Below are 21,308 nucleotides of genomic sequence, written 5' to 3' on the forward strand. Positions count from 1 at the left end.
TGAGACCAGCCAAGAAGAGTGTGTCATATGACCACAGTTTGACAAAGTTACTAATGCTATTTTCCATTTCATGTGCCCTGTGGAAGGGCAAAAATGGAAAAGCAGACCCAGCTGTGAGGATAGATTTTTCACATTCTATCAGCTACAGCACAATAAATGTTATATACTGTATTACGACTAGCAATGGAACTTTTTAGTTCTAATACTTGGATTTCCCCTCCATCCGATTTCTTATGTGTTGAAAATATTGGGCAATGCAAAGTTAATTTCTCCTCATGTAGTTGGACAATTTAACTTGGTATTTTGTTCCCTCAATGACTTTAATTAAAATTATAGTATTTATAGGAAAAATGAAAAACTTCGGAGTTGAAAGAATAGCATGAAAGGGCAAGCACTTTGATGGACAGACTTTAAACTGGACCAACTGTCCATTTGAATCTCAGTGTACTTGCTAAGGAAGCTATGGGCTCATTTAATTTTTGTGTTTGCTTTGCTTTGGTTTAAAACTAACAACCAAGTTCCTTTGGTCAGCCCTTAATCAAATAAAATGATTATGGACTTTTCACTTGGTCCTTCCCTCCAGCTACTAAGAGCATAGATGGTTTTGAAGAAACCTGACTTGGCTCAGGTCTTCAAGGAGCTAGCTGGCTAAAAGATACGGCTTGGATTGAATATATGTGCCGTATCAACGCACCATTGCAACTTGAATAAACTTAGAATAACGCCTAAGATTTATTGGGTGTTTATAATGGAGCCAGAAGCCTTGCATGAATTACCTCATGTAATCTTTACAACAGTTCTGAGTAGTATTAACAGTTTTAATTTGCAGGCTTAGTAAAGTTAGGAAATTTGTCTCAGATCTGTCAAAGGGATTACCAGCTGCATGTTTGCATCTGGTGAGTAATCTCAGGGTTTTCCAGTAGTCCAGTGTCCGAAGATCCTGAACAAGGTAGACTTGGATGATGCCGAGCGGGGAAAAGTTGGGCCTACATCCGGTCCCGGAGGGCCAGTCCTTGTCTAGCCTTCTTTACCAGGGACCATCTTGATGCGGCCTGTCTGATCATATCTCAGGGCAGACGGCTCCCGGCTGATTCTCAGAGCAAACTTACTCTTACACAAGCGAGGACGGGTGTGGGGAGAAAAGACTGAGAAACGTTAGACGTGGGAACGTTGTGCACAGATGGGGAAGGGCCTCAAGGCGGGTCCACCTTTGCAGCCTCCACAGGTTCCAGACACTGATAAGAAAGAGCAACAGGCTCCACCGCCCGAACACTAGGCCAAGACCTACCCCGGACCTTGGCAAAGACAGTTACCCATGACCGCTCGCACCCTACCGGCTGCTGCGGTAAATGAGCGCACCGGGGCAGATCAAGGCACGCCCAACCGCGTGATGTATCCGACCGCCGCCAGGCCGGGACCTTCCCCCGCGACCCGCCCCGCCCGCGAGCCCCTCCCATCCTCGCTGCTCCGTCTGCCAAGCCCCGGCGCCAGAGGACCCACGACGTCACCGCAGCGCTATCGAGCCTCCAGCCCGCCCCCCGTGCGCCTTCCTTTTCCTCCTGTCCCGTGACGCGGCGGCCCGGCGGCGTCAGTGGACACACTCACACGCGCGCTGCGGCCCGGCCTGCGCCCACCCCAGCATGGCAACTCTCGCACGCCTCTCCTCGCGCCTGCGGTTCTGCGCCTCCTCTCTCCCCTCAGCGGGCGTCTGGTCCAAGGTAAAGTGCAGGTGAAGAGCAAGGCCGCGCCCGGAAGAACGCGGACGAAAGCCTGAGCGTTTTTTTTTTGTCTGCCCACACCCAACCTCTCCAGCCCGGGAGCCGGCATCTGGGCGCAGTACCCAGGGCCCCGAGGCGCGCCGACGCCTCCTTGCCTCGCTGCTTCTCCGCCTGGCCTCCTTGACTTGGTTCTGCACCTGCTTCCCCAGTGAGGCGAGACGAGGCACAGAAGTTCGCGGAGAGGCCCTGGCCCGCGTCTCCGTTTCGTGGGCAGTTTCTTGGGAAGGGGCTTTGGCGGCAGGAACGGGACCGGGAGGGTTCGCCGGCTTAAGGAGGGCAAAGGGCGACGGCTGCAAGGGGTAGGTTTGCGCTCCGAATTGGGGATCTCGGGGCGGAGGCCCCTCTACAGGCCCGGAACTGAGGGCTGGGCTAGCCAGGGGTCGGCTCGCGTTTGCCGCCAAGGGGGTGGAACGCCCCTTCTTCTCCTCCCGGGGCTGCGCTGCACCTTGGCGGGGGGAAGCGGAACCGGGACTGGAGCGCTTGCCGGCGCGTTTACCTCGCCACGCCGAGTAGCCTGTGGAGGTCTGGCGGTGCCAGGACGCGGGCTTCGAGCGCGGGCATCCCTTTCTTCTGAGGCTCCTTGGGATTTCCGTTTTCAAAGTTCTTTGCAAACGTTGTCCACTCTCACTGCAAACTCTTCACGAACGGTAGTATCTCCAGGCCCTCGCGCTGCGACTGTGGGCTGTGTCGTCTTTTTTCCCCGCGTGTCCTGTCCCCGCTTGTAAGCCCTCGCCCCGGTGCGGTTCTTATCTGGAGTCCTCGGACAGGACCAGAGTGACGAGTATAGGAGACTAGCTTACCTCCGCTACTTCCGTCACCACGGGAGCCTTTTCCTTGGAAGAGACAAAGAAAAGTGATGTTTTTGAATAATAGTTCTGAGCTTAAAAGTGTGCCTTGAACACTTACCTCCTCACAAGGAACTCCTCTTCTTCCCCATTGTTGGGGCATCTTACTGGCATCCACTCTGAGAGTGGTGAACGGAGAGGGGCTGTGACAAAGCCCGGTAGGTGAGTGCTAGATGGTGATTAAGAACTGGAAAGATATACACAAAAATGCCTGTTAGGAGGCATTTTGATAATTGCAGATAGCTTTGGATTTGTAAAGCATTGTTAGAAGGGAGCTCGACCTTCTGTCATTGCTGTGGGCGCTGAAACGAGTGCAAATCGGGACACAGCGACCTCCTTGGGCCAAGGTTAATGACATTCCTTGTTTTGGCACTTAGTTGTGTGTGCATGCTCAGTCGTGTCCAACTCTTTGCGACCCCATGGACTGTAGCCCGCCAGGCTCCTCTGTTCATGGAATTTTCCTGGCAAGAATACTGGCGTGGGTTGCTATTTACTATGCCAGGGGATCTTCCCGACCCAGGGATCGAACCCACGTCTCTTGTGTCTCCTGCATTGTCAGGCAGATTCTTTACCCCTGGGCCACCTGGGAAGCCCTGCTAGTTACTTATTTGCCTAAGTGTAATTTACTTATTTTCTTATTGTATTATTAAACTATTCCCAAAGCCCAGCAAACGTCTTCTTAGATGGCCGAGTTACAAATTATGGGTTTTCCTGTATCTCATCTCTCCTTCAGTATTTGTTGATTGTAGGTCCAGCTCCCCTTTCTCCGTGTTCCTCCAGCACTTGGCACTTAAATCCCTTAGTGTTTACCCCTTAAATCTTCACCTCCTACTTGCGTTAACTGTAACACTTGCATACTTGTTTAACTTTTTGAACGTGTAGACATCATCTTCATAACCAGATGAAATTTGCAGACCATATTGTATGCCTTTTTCTCCATCTCTCTGAGCATTACGCACTGCCATGCATAGAATAGACACTCAACACATTTCCTATGTGGGTGAGAAAACACTGTGGGCAAACTTATGGAGTAACCTTGAGGACATAGATTTTTTTACTAAATATAACCAACAGGTAAAATGAGGTAGTTTTTTTTTTTTCTTGTTTGTTTGTGATAAACATGTCTTCCAGACTTGAGTGTGCATCAGAATTACCTGGAGGCTTTATCAAATAGATGGCTGTGTTCATCCTAAGTTTCCCATTTAGTAGGTCCTGGTAAGAGCTCAGTACTTTGCGTTAATTAGTTCCCAGATAGTAAATCTGCTGGTCTGAGGACTGCATTTGCAGAGCCAGTGGCATTGGCTTTGACCTAAACAGACTACCCAAAGGTATCTTCCATCTTCCTTAGTCCATGATTGTTTTGGAGGGTATGTTTAATACTATTTTCCATTCACTATAGAAAATTATTACTGAAAATAAAAATCTTAAAACTACCATTAACACTTTAGCTATTTCTCTTCTTTGAAAACCATCTTTTCCAGATTTATCTCCAACCCCAGACTCTCCTGAACTGCCTTCCTTCCAGTACAACTTACTGGTTCATGTCACTCAGTACTTCTCAGGTCTTTCTGATCAAAAATGAACCAGCTGTAACGTGGCATTTTCCTTCCTTGTTTGTTTTTATTATGGGTAACAGCACCGGTATCCATCCAGAATGTAAGCTAGAAATTTAGAACCATTCTCTCCTCTGCTCCTTTCTTTAACTTGCAGTTGATTACCAGTGTCATGTGTAATAATTTTGTAGTTATTTAGTGGCTGCTATCCTTGTAAGTTTCATTAGAGCAGAGACTATGCTTGTGAGTTTATTTGTTTGTTAACTCTCTAGTCTCAGTATTAAGTATGAAAGGGAAAGTTGCTCAGTGTCTCTGACTCTTTGTGACCCCATGGACTATACAGTCCTTGGAATTCTCCAGGTCAGAATACTGGAGTGGGTAGCCTTTCTCTTCTCCAGGGGATCTTCCCAACCCAGGGATCGAACCCAGGTCTCCCACACTGCAGGTGGATTCTTTTCCAGCTGAGGCACCAGAATGGGTATTTTAGAACAAATAGAGGAGTGAATGAAAGAATGAGTTCCCCTGCCACTTTCCTGATTCAGGTTTTTGTATGAGAGTTGTGACATCTCTGTTTCAAACAAAACAAAACAAAACACTTTGCTGTCCTTTCCTCATTGAAGGATGAAGTTGAAGCTCTCTAGTGTTGTCTTTAAGGCCTTTTGCAACTTGCCCTGACTCCCTTACCAGCCTGATCTTCATGAGCTTCTCTCCAGTGTGATCCTACATGCCCTTGAAAACACAGTCTTTCCACATCTTGGTCGGAGAAGGGATGGCACCCCACTCCAGTACTTTTGCCTGGAAAATCCCGTGGACTGAGGAGCCTGGTAGGCTGCAGTCCATGGGGTCGCTGAGAGTCGGACACGACTGAGCGACTTACCTTTCACTTTCCACTTTCATCCATTGGAGAAGGAAATGGCAACCCACTCCAGTTTTCTTGCCTGGAGAATCCCAGGGACGGGGGAGCCTGGTGGGCTGCCGTCTATGGGGTCACACAGAGTCGGACACGATTGAAGTGACTTAGCAGCAGCAGCTACATCTTGGTACCTTTGCTCAAGCAGCTCCCCCTTTCTGGAATCCAAACCCTTATTATTTTTTTTTAAGTCTCAGCACACTTTTACACTTTCTGATCTGCCAAGCAGAATGCATTGCTTCTTCATCTATGATCCTTCAGAGTGCTTCAGGGCAGCCCTCCAAATTGGAATAAGTATGCTATTGCTGCAGAGCACTGCCCCGTGTCAGCAACTCCTGTGAGCTCCTTGTGATTCATTTGTGTCATAAGTGAGTGATTAATTATTCATGACAGTGTCCATCTTTGGTCAACACTGGTCCGGTGCTGGATACCTAAAGCATTTTAGCACATGTCACTACTTCCTTTTGGCAGTAATGCCATGCTCTCCTTGTAAAACTGTGTATATCCACTTACATGTTAATGCCCTTTCCTTCTAATGGTGTTCTCTGAACCTCTCTCCAGATGGCCTATCCTCCCCACTTCTATATCTATATATCCAATTTTGAGACTGACCTGGGCAATGTCAATCTTTCTGTGTCCTGATATATTTAACTATAGGGTGACAAGGGAGAGAGCATGTAGGTGTATAGTTCCTATCATTAAGATAAAATTTGTTTAAAAAAACACAGTGTGGTTTGTGAATTTTCCCTCAGACATCTTCAAAGTGAAGTACATTTTCATTTCACTAAGTTCTGGAGTGTTGAATGACAGAAAAAAGAGAAATTTAGGGGAAAGAATTAGTGGTAGAAGTGGTTAGAAAGGAAGGAGTTCTGGATTGGGAAGTCATGAGATAAAACTTAGGCTCCACAGTAGAATCTGATCTCAAAGATTCAGTGTAAGAATTTGAAGATGAGAACAAAGTGGGAAGAGGGAGAAGATTTTGAAAGAACTAGATTTAATAGAAAACAATTTTGCACTGTAAGAATTTTATTTCTTAGCTTCATTATGTACTGAATCATTATTATTTCTTTCCCTCAGTAGTGTTAGCAGAAACTAATGGCAACAATGAGATGGAATTTTGCAGAAGGTAGGAGGGTGGAAAAACAAAACAAAATATATTATGTTAGTGTAAAGGAAGATCTCAGTGGAAAAACAAAATTACTCCTAGAATCAGTAGCTGTCAAAGCTGTACAGTGTTCATTACTCTTCATTCTTTTAGGTAACTTCTGCAAAGTTGAAGCTTATTTTATTTATTTCCTTATTTTTGTAGCAGATGATGCTTGGGTTTTTTCACATCATTATTTTAATATTTAAAATATAGTAGAAGGTAGAGCAGTTTAGAGCTCTACTTGAATTCGGTTATCATAGGAATTAAGATAGGTGATTAGAAACATATTTCTCCCCACCTCCCTGCCAATTCTTGGAAGGTGTTGGGTGTCTGTTTCTTGACCACCAGAAGCAGGGAATGTGGGAAGGGATAGTGGGCAAGGAGTATGTGTGTCAGAGAACAGATTCCAAGGCTTTCTCAGGGGTGCTGCCTCCCAGATTGTGGGCAGTTCGCTGGACTTATGGCCTTGAAGATCCACAGCAAACTTTCTGTGGTAACTGGCCTCAGGCATCGTGCTTCCTCTTTGTCCCACTGCCTGCAGTTCATATTGCTGTTTGCCCAATAATCTTTGGATACTTACACTGGCAGCTTGATTGCAAATAAAATAATTACATTAAAGTAATCTTAAAGCTGGCGCTCATTTTTTTTTTTTCAAAACCCCCAACAAAGATTGCTTGGATTAATTGGCTATAGTATGGATCATGTTAAATTCTTTGTAAAAGCAGTAATGTGTCTGTTTTTGCATGCGTGGAGGGTAGAGTGGGGAGGTTAAAAATGAAAATTAAATTCCCAATCAATGTCAGGTTAATCTTACTGCCCTGGTGGGGAATGGAGAAAAGGTTGCATTTCCTAAGCGAAGATCATATCCCCTGGGTATCTTCTGTAATCCAGGCTCAGGGCTAAGTGCTTCTTAGCTTAATAATAATAATACATAATTGTTTGATCTGTACTATATCCCTGGGAAACAGTTATCATCGTTTGTATCATGCTTTTTTTTAAAAAAAATATTAAGAAGAGTGTCTTATGTGATACAATTACATGTCTAATTATATGGAAATCATTGACAGGAATTAAAAAAAAATGATCATCTTTTTGTAAACCCTGAAAGCTCGGTTGGTAAAGAATCCACCTGCAATGCAGGAGACCCTGGTTTGATTCCTGGGTCGGGAAGATCCGGTGGAGAAGGGATAGGCTACCCACTCCAATATTCTTGGGCTTCCCTTGTGGCTCAACTGGTAAAGAATCCACCTGCAATGCCGGAGACCTGGGTTTGATCCATGGGCTGGGAAGATCTCTTGGAGAAGGGAAAGGCTACCCTTTCCAGTATTTTGGCCTGGAGAATTCCATGGATTGTATAGTCCATGGGGTCACAAAGAGTTGGACATGACTGAGCAACTTTCACTTTTGTAAACTTAATGTCACTGCCACCCCCCCTCCACCCGCCAAAAAAAGAGGCTCAGAAGTTAAGTAATTTTCTCCAGTTAATACTTCTACTGGCATTTGAAACAAGGATATTTTAGACTGAGATTAATAGAGTGTGGCCCATTATGCCACTCTTTCTCAGTCAATAGATATCAAATGTTGTTATAATAAATAGATAATACATATCAACAAATATTGTTAACTGAACATATGCAAAGTGAACAGACCAATGCTGAGTACCTGTAAATTCTTTATTATCTTGAGTCCTTCTCACATTCTCTGAAAATACGAATTAGTTTATTGCTTTTAAGCTTTTGATTGTCTGGGTAAATGTGAAACACTTGGGTTTTTTCTAAAATACTTCTGAGGTTGTTTTGGGGAGAGATGTGGCACAAGAGTCTCAGTAATTAAAAAAAAATGATTTACATATGTATTTGGTTGCTGTGGGTCTGAGTTGTGGCACTTGGGACCTTTGATCTTCATCACAGCATGCGAACTTTTAGTTGTGGCAGGTTGGATCTAGTTGCCTGACCAGGGTTCAAACTTGGGCCCCCTGCACTGGGAGCTCAGTCTTAACCCCTGGACCACCAGGTAAGTCCGCTTCTCAGTAATTTATGACTGTTTGTAATGAATCATACTGTTCATGGGGTTCTTCCAGCAAGAATACTGGAATGGCTTGCCATTTGAATTGTGGTGGTTGAGAAGACTCTCGAGAGTCCCTTGGACAGCAGGGTGATCAAACCAAGTCAATCCTAAGGGAAGTCAATCCTGAATACTCATTGGAAGGACTGATACTGAAACTGAAGCTCCAGTACTTTGGCCATCTGATGCAAAAAACCAACTCGTTGTAAAAGACCCTGATGCTGGAAAAGATTGAGGGCAGGAGGAGAACAGGGCAACAGAGGATGAGATGTTTGGATCGTATCATCGACTCAATGGACTGGACATGAGTTTGAGCAAACTCCGGGAGATATTGAAGGACAGGGAGTCTGGCATGCTGTAGTCCATGAGATAGCAAAGAGCTGGACACTACTGAACAACAACAACCAATTTTAACTACAGTAAAAAATGTCAGAGGAGCTATAAGTTTGGAAACATTAATAGATAATTGTGTTAGATTACTAGAGTGTACGGTCATATTGAGAGAATTTTCAGTCTTCAGCAGTTTTACCCCCCAAAATTTTTAACTTTCTTCCTCTTCCTACTAAGGCCCTCTTTACCTTTCACTGAAAATAAGGAAAACAAGAGTTCTTCATGAAAAAATAAGACACTCATAAAGGTTTGTTGTACATAAGTAATAAAATAGAAGTAGTATAAGACTGAGGATTTTTGAAAAGGACAGAGAGGAACATATTGTGGTAGAGGGCCCCAGTGATAGAAGGCTAAACCTGGGAACTGGTCTTGCTTTAACAGTGCAAGGTAAATTACAAGATCCTTATATCTTCAGAAACTTCACTTGTAAAATGAGTTGGTTGGATTAGATACGTGTGTATTTTTCTCTTCTCTGTTTTTTAGGCATGCATGTGTGCTCAGTTGTGTCTGACTGTTTGCCACCCTATGGACTGTAGCCTGCCAGACTGTCCTTAAGATGTCCCAGGCAAGAATACTGGAATGGGTTGTCATTTCCTTCTCAGGGGCATCTTCCCAACCCAGGGATCGAATCCCCATCTCTTGTGTCTCCACTGTACCACCTGGGAAGCCCCTGTTTTCTAGGAGATATCCTCAGTTTCATTTTATGATATATGTGTTGGCCTCATTAGGCTATCAAAGTTTTAAGTTCTAAGATTAAAAACATATTTTCATATATATGTGTGTGTTAAAACAGAATCAAGTAAATCCCTGTTACTTGAGTATAGGACAGAGGAGACCGCTGTTGGTGGTTCACGCTCTTTCCTTCCTATCCCCACCTCTGCCTATTTCCCTTTGTGTGGGCAATGTGCCACAGTAAACCACTCTTCCTCATCTGACCTTGACCAAGGTTGCAATTTAAAAGAACAAAGGTCATTTAGCACCTATACCTTTGCAGATCTCATTGGACTTTCAGTATAGTTTCTTAATCTCCTTTTGTGTTGTGTGTTAGTTGTTCAGTTGTGTCCTACTCTTTGCAACCCCAGGGGGTCTTGCCCACCAGACTCCTCTGTCCATGGAATTCTCTATGCAAGAACACTGGAGTGGGTTGCCATTTCCTTTTCTACCTTTTGTATTAATTGACACTTTTTATGACCAACCTAGACAGAATGGCAACCCACTCCAGTGTTCTTGCCTGGAGAATCCCATGGACAGAGAAGCCTGGTAGGCTGCAGTCCATGGGGTCGCACAGAGTTGGACATGACTGAAGCGACTTAGCAGCAGCAGTAGCAGCAGCAGACAGAATATTAAAAAGCAGAGACATTACTTTGCCAACAAAGGTCCGAAGGCAATAGCAACCCACTCCAGTACTCTTGCCTGGAAAATCCCATGGATGGAGGAGCCTAGTAGGGGGCGGTCCATGGGGTCACAAAGAGTCGGACACTTACTGAGTGACTTCACTTTCACTTTTCACTTTCATGCATTGGAGAAGAATATGGCAACCCACTCCAGTGTTCTTGCCTGGAGAATCCCAGGGACGGCGGAGCCTGGTGGGCTGCTGTCTCTGGGGTTGCACAGAGTCAGACACGACTGAAGCGACTTAGCAGCAGCAGCAGTGAAAGCTATGGTTTTTCCAGTAGTCATGTATGGATGTGAGAGTTGAACTATAAAGAAAGCTGAGTGCCGAAGAATTGATGCTTTTGAACTGTGGTGTTGGAGAAGACTCTTGAGAATCCCTTGGACTGCAAGGAGATCCAACCAGTCCATCCTAAAGGAGATCAGTCCTGAATATTCATTGGAAGGACTGATGATGATGCCGAAACTCTAATACTTTGGCCACCTGATTCAAAGAACTGACTCATTTGAAAAGACCCTGATGCTGGAGAAGGGGATGACAGAGGATGAGATGGTTAGATGGCATCATTGACTTAGTGGACATGAGTTTGAGTAAACTCTGGGAGTTGGTGATGGACAGGGAGGCCTGGCATGCTGCAGTCCATGGGGTCGCAGAGTCAGACACAACTGAGTGGCTGAACTGAACTTTACTGAACTGATACTTTTTATGAAAGGAGATTTTGGAGGGAGAAAAAAATGAGAGCACCCATTTATGCTTTTACTTTGATCCCCTGGGGTTCTCTGTCTAGGAGGCTCTGATAGGTATGGATGTGAGCTTACAACATCGATGGGCTAGTTAAGGGGCAGTGTCTCAGGAGTCAGGTGTCATTCTCTCTGCTGCTGCTGCTGCTAAGTCGCTTCAGTCGTGTCCGACTCTGTGCGACCCCATAGATGGTAGCCCATCAGGCTCCCCCGTCCCTGGGATTCTCCAGGCAAGAACACTGGAGTGGGTTGCCATTTCCTTCTCCAATGTATGAAAGTGAAAAGTGAAAGTGAAGTCGCTCAGTCATGTCCGACTCTTAGTGACCCCATGGACTGCAGCCTACCAGGCTCCTCCATCCATGGGATTTTCCAGGCAAGAGTACTGGAGTGGGGTGCCATTGCCTTCTCCAGTCATTCTCTCTACCCCCTCTCGTTTTATGTATGCGTGCTCAGTTGTGTCTCACTCTTTGCAATTCCATGGACTGTAGCCCACCAGGCTCCTCTGTCTATGGGATTTTTCAGGCAAGACTACTGGAGTGGGTTGCCATTTCCTCCTCCAGGGGGTTCTTCCCAACCCGGGGATCGAACCCACATTTTCTCTGTTTCCTGCTTGGCAGGCAAATTCTTTACCCCTCAGCCACTGAGAAATCCCTCTATTTTTAGGTTGACTATATAATGAGAATAAAGGAGAGATGATGTTAAGTATGAGTGATTGATTGCAACTCAATCGACTGTGTCATTTTTCCTCTTCATACTGTGAGTGAAGTGTAAAGAGGGAAACAGTTTGAAGCTGATGGTGAATGCACGCCAGATAGCTTGGCTTGCACCAGGTAGTACACCGTGATGAGGCTGGCCGTGCCCCTCTTGGAGTTAACAGTTTGCTGTTTTTCTCTGGCATCCATAAACTCTAGGCTCCAGAAGGGAATGAGTTTTTTGTGTGCTGTTCTTGTCTCTTCCAGAGGTATTCTTTGATACCCAAGATTGGATCAAGGCCAAATCTGTAGTATTTATAATATTGAGAGCAGCAGTTGTATCTTAATACTTACTAGGTTGGAATAAATAGCCGAGTATTTGGCACATATGGGTTCTCAGGAAATATTTGTTGGTTGTATTGCTATCAAAAATCGATATTGACCCTGATACTGTGAATTTGAGTCCCATCATACACAGTATCTACTTTCTTTTACTCTTTGTAGGGGCCCCAAATGACACAGAGTTTTCCTTATGTAATAGAAGATATGGATCATAAGGGGATTCTGGTGGTAATTTGTGAATAGAGTATGTCCACCCTACTCTTTTTTTTTTGGTTGTTGTTAAATATTTATTGATTTGGCTACTCTGGGTCTTAGTTGCCACACACAATATCTTTTCTTTTTCCTTATTTATTTTTATTGAAGTATGTTTGATTTGCCGTGTGTTAATTCCTGTCATACAGTAAAGTAATTCAGTTACACACACACACACACACACATATATAGCACACACATTATTTTTTTAAATATTCTTTTCCATTATGGTTTACCATAGGATTTTTTAAAATTGGAGGATTATTACTTTACAATATCGTGTTAGATTCTGCTGTACAGCGAAGTGAATCAGCTATAAGTATACATAACATATATCCCCTCCTTCTTGAGCTTCCCTCCCCGCCCCCACCCCACCCCTCCAGGTCATCACAGAGCACCACACTGAGCTCTCTGTGTTTTACAGCAGCTTCCCACTAGCTGTGTTTTACACATGGTAGCATATATATGTCGGTGCTACTCTCTGTTTGTCCTGCCTTTGTTTTTCCCTTCTGTGTGCACAAGTCTGTTCTCTGTATCTGTGTCTCTATTCCTACCTTGCAGATAGGTTCATTTTTCTAGATTCCATATCTATATGCTAATATTTGTTTTTCTCCTTCTGACTTCTTTCATTGTGTATGACAGACTCGAGGTTCATCCACATCACTACAAATGACCTCATTTTGTTCCTTTTATGGTTGAGTAATATTCCATTCTGTATATGTACCACAACTTCTTTATCTATTCACCTGTCGATGGGCATCTAGGTTGCTAACATGTTCTGCCTATTGTAAATAGTGGCATGCAGGATCTTTAGTTGTGGCACGTGAACTCTAGTTTCAGCATGTGGATATAGTTCCCTAACCAGGGATTTCACCTGAGTCCTCTGCATTGGGAGCCTGGCTGGAGTCTTAACCGCTGGACCATCAGGGAAGTCTCAGTCCATCCTACTCTTAAGATGAACTACTTACAGCCCCACTCTTTCAAAGACAAGCTAGTGAAATTATCCTTGTATATATAATAATTGAATATATTCATATACATGCAAAATAAACATAAATTTCCAAATTCTTGTTCACTTAAAAATGTTTTTTAATGTTTTAGGGATGTATTTGCTACTTTTCAACTAGCACACGTCACCATACCAAATTTTATGCAGACCCAGTGGAAGCGGTAAAAGACATTCCTGATGGTGCAACAATACTGGTTGGTGGTGAGTAATAGTATTGTTTTCCTTTTGATTTTCGCAAAGCAGGGAAATCACAATGGTGAGGTGATTAGAAAGGCTAATTATTTTATTACTTTGTTAATAAATGCCAATTATTAGAAATGCCAGTTATTTTATTGTTTAGTTGTCGATTCTTTATCTTATTTTAATTTATTTATTACATATTATCTATTTTTTATTATAGTGTCCCCTTTCTGAAAGTTTAGCAAGGTTTAGCACTTTATATCTGACCTTTTCTTTCCTTTTCTATTTCTTTTCCTATTACTTGAAAAGCTGACACCTTAAATGGGGATATCTTAATTAGTGGCTTTGAAAAATCCCTAGATACTTGGGAATTCTGCTTACCTTAAAACGTTTGCATAAAAAAAAGTTTGCATGTATCTCAGCAGCCCACACTGGCCATTCCTTTTGTTCCTCCTCATTTTGGAACCTAGAGAGCACATCCACATCTATCTGTTAGTGAGCCTCTCAAGTTCTATTGCTTCTTTTTGTTTAGAATGTCTTTTAGCACCCCTCTCTCACACTCATTAAACTTGTTGCCTGATTCTTATACGTTTCTTTGGATTTCTAGGCCTTGGTCATAAAAATCAAAGATTATTTTTAGGGCTGCTCTTCATTCATTCATTCAACTCAGCAGTCATTGAATTTTAGACCTAATACCGTTTGAGGAATTGTGTAAAAGAAATGAAAGTCATTGGCTTAGGCTTCTAGATCTGCAGAATCTACCCAGGAATGTAAAACAAACATGATTGAAAAAGTAACTGTGTAAAGGTTCAATTTTAAAGTGGGAAAATAACAAATATGTAGTTAAGTGCAAGAAGAACAATGTGTAGCTGGCTGTATTAATACATTGCACTTGGCTTTATACTTATGAATCAAGGACTTGGCAGTGATATCTGATGCTATATAATGATGTAAAACATTTGGAGATAGCTATATGGCCATTTATTTTATTTCATTTTTTTTGAGGTTTATTTGCGCTTTGTTTTGCCAGTAGAACTTTAATAAAGTGACTTGCAAACTTTTTTGATCTAAAAACACATTTTACATCACAATCCAACAAACATACATGTATGTAATATGTATACATATATAAGTGAAACACAAGTTTTTCCAAAAATGTCTATCCTGAGTGTTAATTTTTTTCTTTTTGGAAACTTTTTCTCAAAGCAGTTTTAGGTTTATAATAAAATTGACAGGAAGGTACAGAAATTCCCCATATACTCCTTCCCCATACATGCATAGCCATTATCAACAGAATGGTACTTTTTTTTTTTTTTAACCAAGAATGAATTGCATTGACATAATCACCAACATCCACAGTTCACCTTAGGGTTCACTTTAATGAAGTAAATAATGTTGCGCATTCTATGGGTTTGGACCAAAGTATAATGACATATATACATATCATTATATTGTCATACGAAGTATTTCACTGCTCATGAAAACTTCTGTACTCTGTGTATTCATATCCCCCAACCCCTCAAATTCATGGCAACTGTTGATCTTTTTACTGTCTATGACCACTTCTTAAGTTGCTGAGATATATCTGTGCATTTGCATAGTAGGTCTAATAATGTGCTGGTACATTTTTCTTTTTTTTTTTAAAGAGTAACAGATACATTTCCTTGGAAGAAAATTACCCTCTACATAAAATTATTTATCTTCTTGGCCCATTATAGGTTTTGGGTTATGTGGAATTCCAGAGAATCTTATAGGAGCTTTGCTAAAGACTGGAGTAAAAGGACTAACTGCAGTCAGCAACAATGCTGGGTAAGTGTGTGTTTTTAAAACAATTGACTTGAAAGAAATGATAATCCTTCATAATATTGAAATGAAGTCTGTCAGTGAAGTGAAATATTTCTTCATTGACAGGAGCAGTGAGCTTAAGGATCAGAAGATAGTTTTATCATTCCAATGATTAAGACTCCATGGTGCCACTGCAGGGGGCACAGATTTGCTCCCTTGTCAGGGAACCGAGATGCCACAAGAAAAAAATGTTCAAACCAAGCCCTTCTTTTTAAAGTTTATTTAGTTATTTATTTTGTTTTTGGCTGTGCTGGGTCTTTATTGGTGCACGGGCTTTTCTGTAGTTGTTGCAAGGTGGGGCTGCTCTCCAGTTGTGGAGCATGGGCTTTAGGGCGTGTGGGCTTCTACTAGTAGTGTGGCTCCTGGACTCCAGAGCACAGGCTCAGTAGGTGACAAGCACAGGCTTAGTCGCTCCGAGGCGTATGGGATCTTCCTGGATCAGGGATTGAACCCATGTCTCCTGCATTGGCAAGCAGGTTCTTTACCACTGATCCACCAGCAAAGCCCCCTTTCATTTTAAAACTTAGAGATTGTATGTTGTACCTTATTGTAGATCTTTATTTATAAAGGCAGATGGACATCGATTTGAAATCTGTTTCTTTTTTTTTGGTTATGACCTTACCATAGAAGATACATGAAGAATATAATCAGTCATTAAAAATGTTGCTGGTCTTGGTAGAAAGAGGAGGGTATGCAGCCAGCATTAAGACAGTAGGCTTGCATATCAAAATGGTCAGCAATGACCCATAAAATCTTAATGATTAATGGCCTGCATATTAAGATATATTTAGTTATCAAGGGAAAGGACATTTTAATTCACAATAGTAAATTATCAGCTCTTCTAACAATTAAAGACTTCAAAGATCTTAAAAATTAAAGAAATTAATTAATTTGGCAGTTTAGTGTATTATCATAAATTCAATTTAGAAGAAATAGCATAGATTATTTAGGCAACAAAACTAATCTACGTCGTCGTTGTTGTTGTTCAGTCACTCAGCCATGTCTGACTCTTTATAACTCCATGGACTGCAGCAAGGCAGGCTTCCCTTCACTGTCTCCCAGAATTTGCTCAAAGTCATGTCCATTGAGTCAGTGATGCCACCCAACCTTCTCAACTTCTGTTGCCTCCTTCTCCTCCTGCCCTCGATCTTTTTTAGCATCAGGGTGTTTTCCAGTGAGTTGGCTCGCCACATCCGGTGGCCAAAGTATTGGAGTTCCAACTTCAGCATTAGACCTTCCAATGAATATTCAGGGTTGATTTCCTTTAGCATTGACTGGTGTCATCTCCTTGCTGTCCAAGGAGCTCTCAAGAGTCTTCTCCAACACCACAGTTTGAAAGCATCAATTCTTTGGTGCTCAGCTTTCTTTGTGGTCCAACTTTCCCATCTGTACATGACTACTGGAAAAACCATAGCTTTGACTATACGGACCTTTGTTGCAAAGTAATGTCTCTGCATTTTAGTACACTGTCTAGGTTTGTAATAGCTTTTCTTCCAAGGAGAAAGCATCTTTTAATTTCATGGGTGCAGTCACTGTCCACAGTGATTTTGGAACCCAAGAAAATAAAGTCTGTCACTGCATTTTTCCTCATCTCTTTGCCATGAAGTGATAGGACCAGATGCCATGATCTTCGTTTTTTGAATGTTCAGTCTTAAGCCTGCTTTTTCACTCTCCTGTTTCACCTTCATCAGAGGCTCTTTAGATACTCTTCGCTTTCTGCTGTTAGCGTGGTATCATGTACATATCTGAGGTTGTTGATATTTCTCCCGACAGTCTTGATTCCTGCTTGTGCTTCATCCAGTCCAGCATGGCGCATGATGTACTCTGCGTATAAGTCAAATAAGTAGGGTGATAGTATGGAGCCTTGATGTATTCCTTTCCCAATTTGGAACCAGTCCATTGTTCCATGTCCAGTTCTATCAGTTGTTTCTTGCTCATTTTTTTCTTTGCTGACTTTATGCTGTTATTTTTGTTTGGAAGCCTGTCCACTTCTCTGGGTATCCACATCTTTTTCCATCTTAAAGAAGCCATATCCAGTTAGAAAACAGCTCTAGCCTTCATTGATTTTGTCCCTTTCTGAATTCCTGTGGAGATGGTTAGCCTGTTTTTGTGTACTGATATGTATTTATTATCTCTGATGTATATTACAGGCCAATCCTTTTACTTAGAGTAGTTTTATATTTTCTTTTTTTTTTTGAATTTTTTAGCTGCACCATGGAGCATACAGGATCTTAGTTCCCCAACCAGAGATCAGTCCTGTGCCCCCTGCAGTGGAAGTGGGGAGTCTTAACCACTGGACCACAGGGAAATCCCTAGAGTAGTTTTCTGTTTCCTACTATTTATGCTTAGCCTATAATCTCAGAGTCATTGAGACTTGAAGCTAGATGGGATTATAGAGACCATATGTTCCAGTTCCTTCATTTAACAGGGGAAACCCTCTATAAATAGGGAAGTAACTTGTTCATGGTCACTTGTTATTTCTGAAACACGTCCTGTGCCCTTTGAACTTACTTAATGTTTATTAAAAATACTTTTGATTATCTATACTTGGTTGAATTTTCCTGATAACTCAGTGCTTCTAAGGAGTGTATGCATGTATGCTAAAATGCTTCAGTCATGTCTGACTCTTTGTGTCCCCATGGACTGTAGCCCACCAGGTTCCTCTGTTCATGGGATTCTCCAGGCAAGAATACTGGAGTTTATCCAGGTGAGAATACTGGAGTAGGTTGCCATTCCCTTCTCTAGGAGATCTTAGCAACTTAGGGATCGAACCCATGTCTCTTACATCTCCTTCATTGGCAGGCAGGTTCTTTACCACTGGCACCACCTGAGAAGCACAGGGAGTAGTACAGATTAATGTAAATTCTTGATGCAGAGTAAGTACTGATAACCTACTTCATTGAAGTCAAAGAAGGCACTGGGCACACCTTGATTGGCAGTTGATTATCTTTTTTCTTTTTTTTTTTGCAGTTGATTATCTTAATTAGAGGTGTTTAAAGTTTATAGGGATGAGGGCTTTGTTTTGATAATTAGAATCAGATAAATGAGGAGGACAGCTTAGTATGTCTTTATTTGAGAACCAAACATGTGTGAGTTGTGGGGTAAAGGGAGAGAGCATGGAATTAGAAGTAATGGTTATCACCAATATGTTCAATCTAAAAAAATGATACAACCCAGAGGGATGGTATGGGGAGGGAGGAGGGAGGAGGGAGGAGGGTTCAGGATGGGGAACACATGTATACCTGTGGCGGATTCATTTTGATATTTGGCAAAACTAATACAATTTTGTAAAGTTTAAAAATAAAATAAAATTAAAAAAAAAAAAAAGAACTTATTTCCAAAAGAGAAACAGACTCACAGACATAGAACACAAACTTTTGGTTACCAAAGGGGAAAGGAGATGGGGAGGATAAATTATGAGTTTGGGTTTAACAGATACACACAACTGTATATATTTATAAAATAGATAAGCAGCAAGGACCTACTGTATAGCACAGGGAACTATATTCAACATTTTGTAAAACACCCTGTAATGGAAAAGAAACTGAAAAAGAATGTATATGAATATATAACCAAATCACTTTGCTCCACACTTTGAAACTAACACAACATTGGAAATCAGTTCTACTTCATTTTTTAAAATAAGGAAGTAATGACTATTTTCTCCTTTAGAAAAAGACTCCATCTTTAGAAGTTCTGCCTGAATTGGAAGTCTTCCAAAGCTCAGGACTTCTAATTGTCTGGTTTTTTTTTTTTTAATTTGTTTGCTTTTAAAGACCACTAAGACTTGTTGGCCTGAGGTACCACTTACTTTGCTATGAGTATTGACTATTAAATGTTGATGAGATAAACCCTCCTTTAGGACCACTGAAATGAATCAGTGCTTTGATATGGGTTGATAGAAAAGCGGGAACATCACAGATGTTCCTCTGATTTTTGGAAGACTTTAACATACGAATTACAACCTGGATGGGCAAATGTTTCACAGTAAACTTTATTTCAGGTAATTAAATCACAGAGTCAAGGAAAGAATAGGTGTGCTGTGTTAGTCATTTTCATTTCCTCAGGACAAGGTTGTTTTAGATTATGGTTCTTGAAGGTGGGGATTTAGACAACTCCCAAGGGCAGCCCCACTTCGTGTAGAAGACTAATAATTAGTGGTAATATGTACAACATATATACAGCATGTGTACATATGTACAACAGTCCCCGCCTTATCCATGGTTTTGCTTTACATGGTTTGAGATATGTGGCATCAACCTTGATCTGGAAATATTAAATGGAAAATTCCAGAAATAAACAATTCATGAGTTTTCAATTATAGGCTATTTTGAGTAGCATGATGAAATCTCACGCCTTCCTGCTCTGTCCTGCCCTGGACAAGAATCATCCTTTTGTCCACCGTGTCCACTGGTTAGTCCCTTAGTTACTCCATAATCAGATCCATGGTCATCAGTGTTGCCAGATCACAGTGACTGTGTTCAAGGAACGCTTGTTTTACTTAATAATGGCCCCCAGATGCAAGAGTAGTGACGCTGGTAATTCAGATATGCCAAGGAGAAGCCATGAAGTGCTTCTTTAAAGTGAAAAGGTGAATATTCTTGATTTAATAAGGAAGGAAAATGATCGTATGCTGAGATTGCTAAGATGTATGGTGAGAATGAGTCTTCAGCCTGAAACTGTGAAGAAGGAAAAAAGAAGTTTGTACTAGTTTCCTTGCTGCATCTCAAATTGCAAGTTACAGCCATAGTGTATGATGAGTGCCCAGTTAAGCTGAAAAAGGTATTAAATTTGTATAATAACATATTTTGAGAGATCACATTCACTAAACTTTTATTACAATATGCTGTTAAAATTGTAGCAGCAGCTGTTATAATTGTTCTACTTTATAATTAGTTATTATTATTAATATCTTACTGTGCCTAATTTATAAATGAAACTTTCTCATAGATATGCATGTATAAGAAAAGAAGATACCTATGTATTGTTGTTTAGTTGCTAAGTTGTATTTGACTCTTTTGTGACCCCATGGACTGTAGTCCACCAGGCTTCTCTGACCGTGGGATTTTTTAGGTAAGAACACTGGAGTGGATTGCCATTCTCTTCTCCAGGGGATTGTACATAGCATCTGTAGGGTTGGTACTGTCTTGGCATGTATCCTTGGTTAAGGGGTGATGCCTGTATGTGCCTGTACATGAGATTACAATGCTGTTACTTGTATATACTTGTGTATGTCTTGTTTTATTGCATTTTGCTTTATTGCATTTCACAGACATTGCACTTTTTACAAATTGAAGGTTCAGGGCACCCTGCATTAAACAAGTGTATTGGCTCCATTTTTCCAATAGAATTTGCTCACTTCATGCTTCTGTCACTTTTTGATAATTTTTGCAATATTTCAAACTTTTTCATTATTATTGTATTTGTTATGGTGATCTGTGATCAGTGATCTTTTTTTTAAATTTATTTTTTAATTGAAGAATAATTGCTTTACAGAATTTTGTTGTTTTCTGTCAAACATCAACATGAATTAGCCTAGGTATCCATATGACAGTGGTCTTTGATGTTATTATTGAAAAAAAATTATGACTTCCTGTAGGTTCAGATGATTGTTAGCATGTTTTAATAATGCATTTTTTTTTGAATCACTGTGGCTTTCATTTTTTAAAATTTTTACTGGAGTACAGTTACTTTGCAATGTTGTTACAAAGTATTTTTAAATTAAGGCATTGACATTATTTTTAGGCATAATAAATACTATTGCACACTTAACAGACTATAGTATAGTATAAACATTTATATGCACTGGAAAACAAAATTTTCAGGACTTGCTTTATTGCAGTGTTTGCTTTTCTGTGGTGGTTTGGTGAGGTATGCCTGTAGTTCTGTACCGCTCAGATATAGGAATTCTCTGGGGGTCCAGGAGCAGTTTTTCATTCTGAATAAAATTTCTGGTTTTGCACCAATGGTTTTGAACCCAGAGATAAAGGCAAATGACTCCTTTGCTGTGCCATCTTATTTGTCAAGATAGCTACAGCTCTGAGAGCTCCAAAGGGCTTGAAGGGGAGATCTCGGCTGCCTTGGCTGATCATGAACATTTTCCCCAAGATTAGGTTATTTGGTTTGGGAAGGTCTAACCACTTCCTCCTTTCCTGCCAGAGATGCTCA

The 21,308-nt window shown here is 41.5% G+C and overlaps 1 protein-coding gene across 3 annotated transcripts in view; it reads left to right on the plus strand.

The window, feature by feature from the left end:
• The first annotated feature begins 1,474 nt into the window (after positions 1 to 1,474).
• OXCT1 (3-oxoacid CoA-transferase 1) overlaps positions 1,475 to 21,308 on the plus strand; it is a 166,749-nt gene continuing 146,915 nt past the window's right edge. For 2 of the 3 annotated variants that reach the window (XM_055555079.1, XM_055555078.1), the window contains exons 1-3: positions 1,475 to 1,718; positions 13,208 to 13,316; positions 15,014 to 15,104. In XM_055555079.1, coding sequence (XP_055411054.1) covers positions 1,641 to 1,718; positions 13,208 to 13,316; positions 15,014 to 15,104 — 278 coding nt within the window. In that variant the 5' untranslated portion in view covers positions 1,475 to 1,640. The remainder of the gene's footprint in view (positions 1,719 to 13,207; positions 13,317 to 15,013; positions 15,105 to 21,308) is intronic. The other variant, XM_055555077.1, reaches the window with a different exon arrangement.

The sequence above is a fragment of the Bubalus kerabau genome, chromosome 18 (assembly GCF_029407905.1).
Source record: "Bubalus kerabau isolate K-KA32 ecotype Philippines breed swamp buffalo chromosome 18, PCC_UOA_SB_1v2, whole genome shotgun sequence".
In the NCBI taxonomy this organism is placed as follows: domain Eukaryota; kingdom Metazoa; phylum Chordata; class Mammalia; order Artiodactyla; family Bovidae; genus Bubalus; species Bubalus kerabau.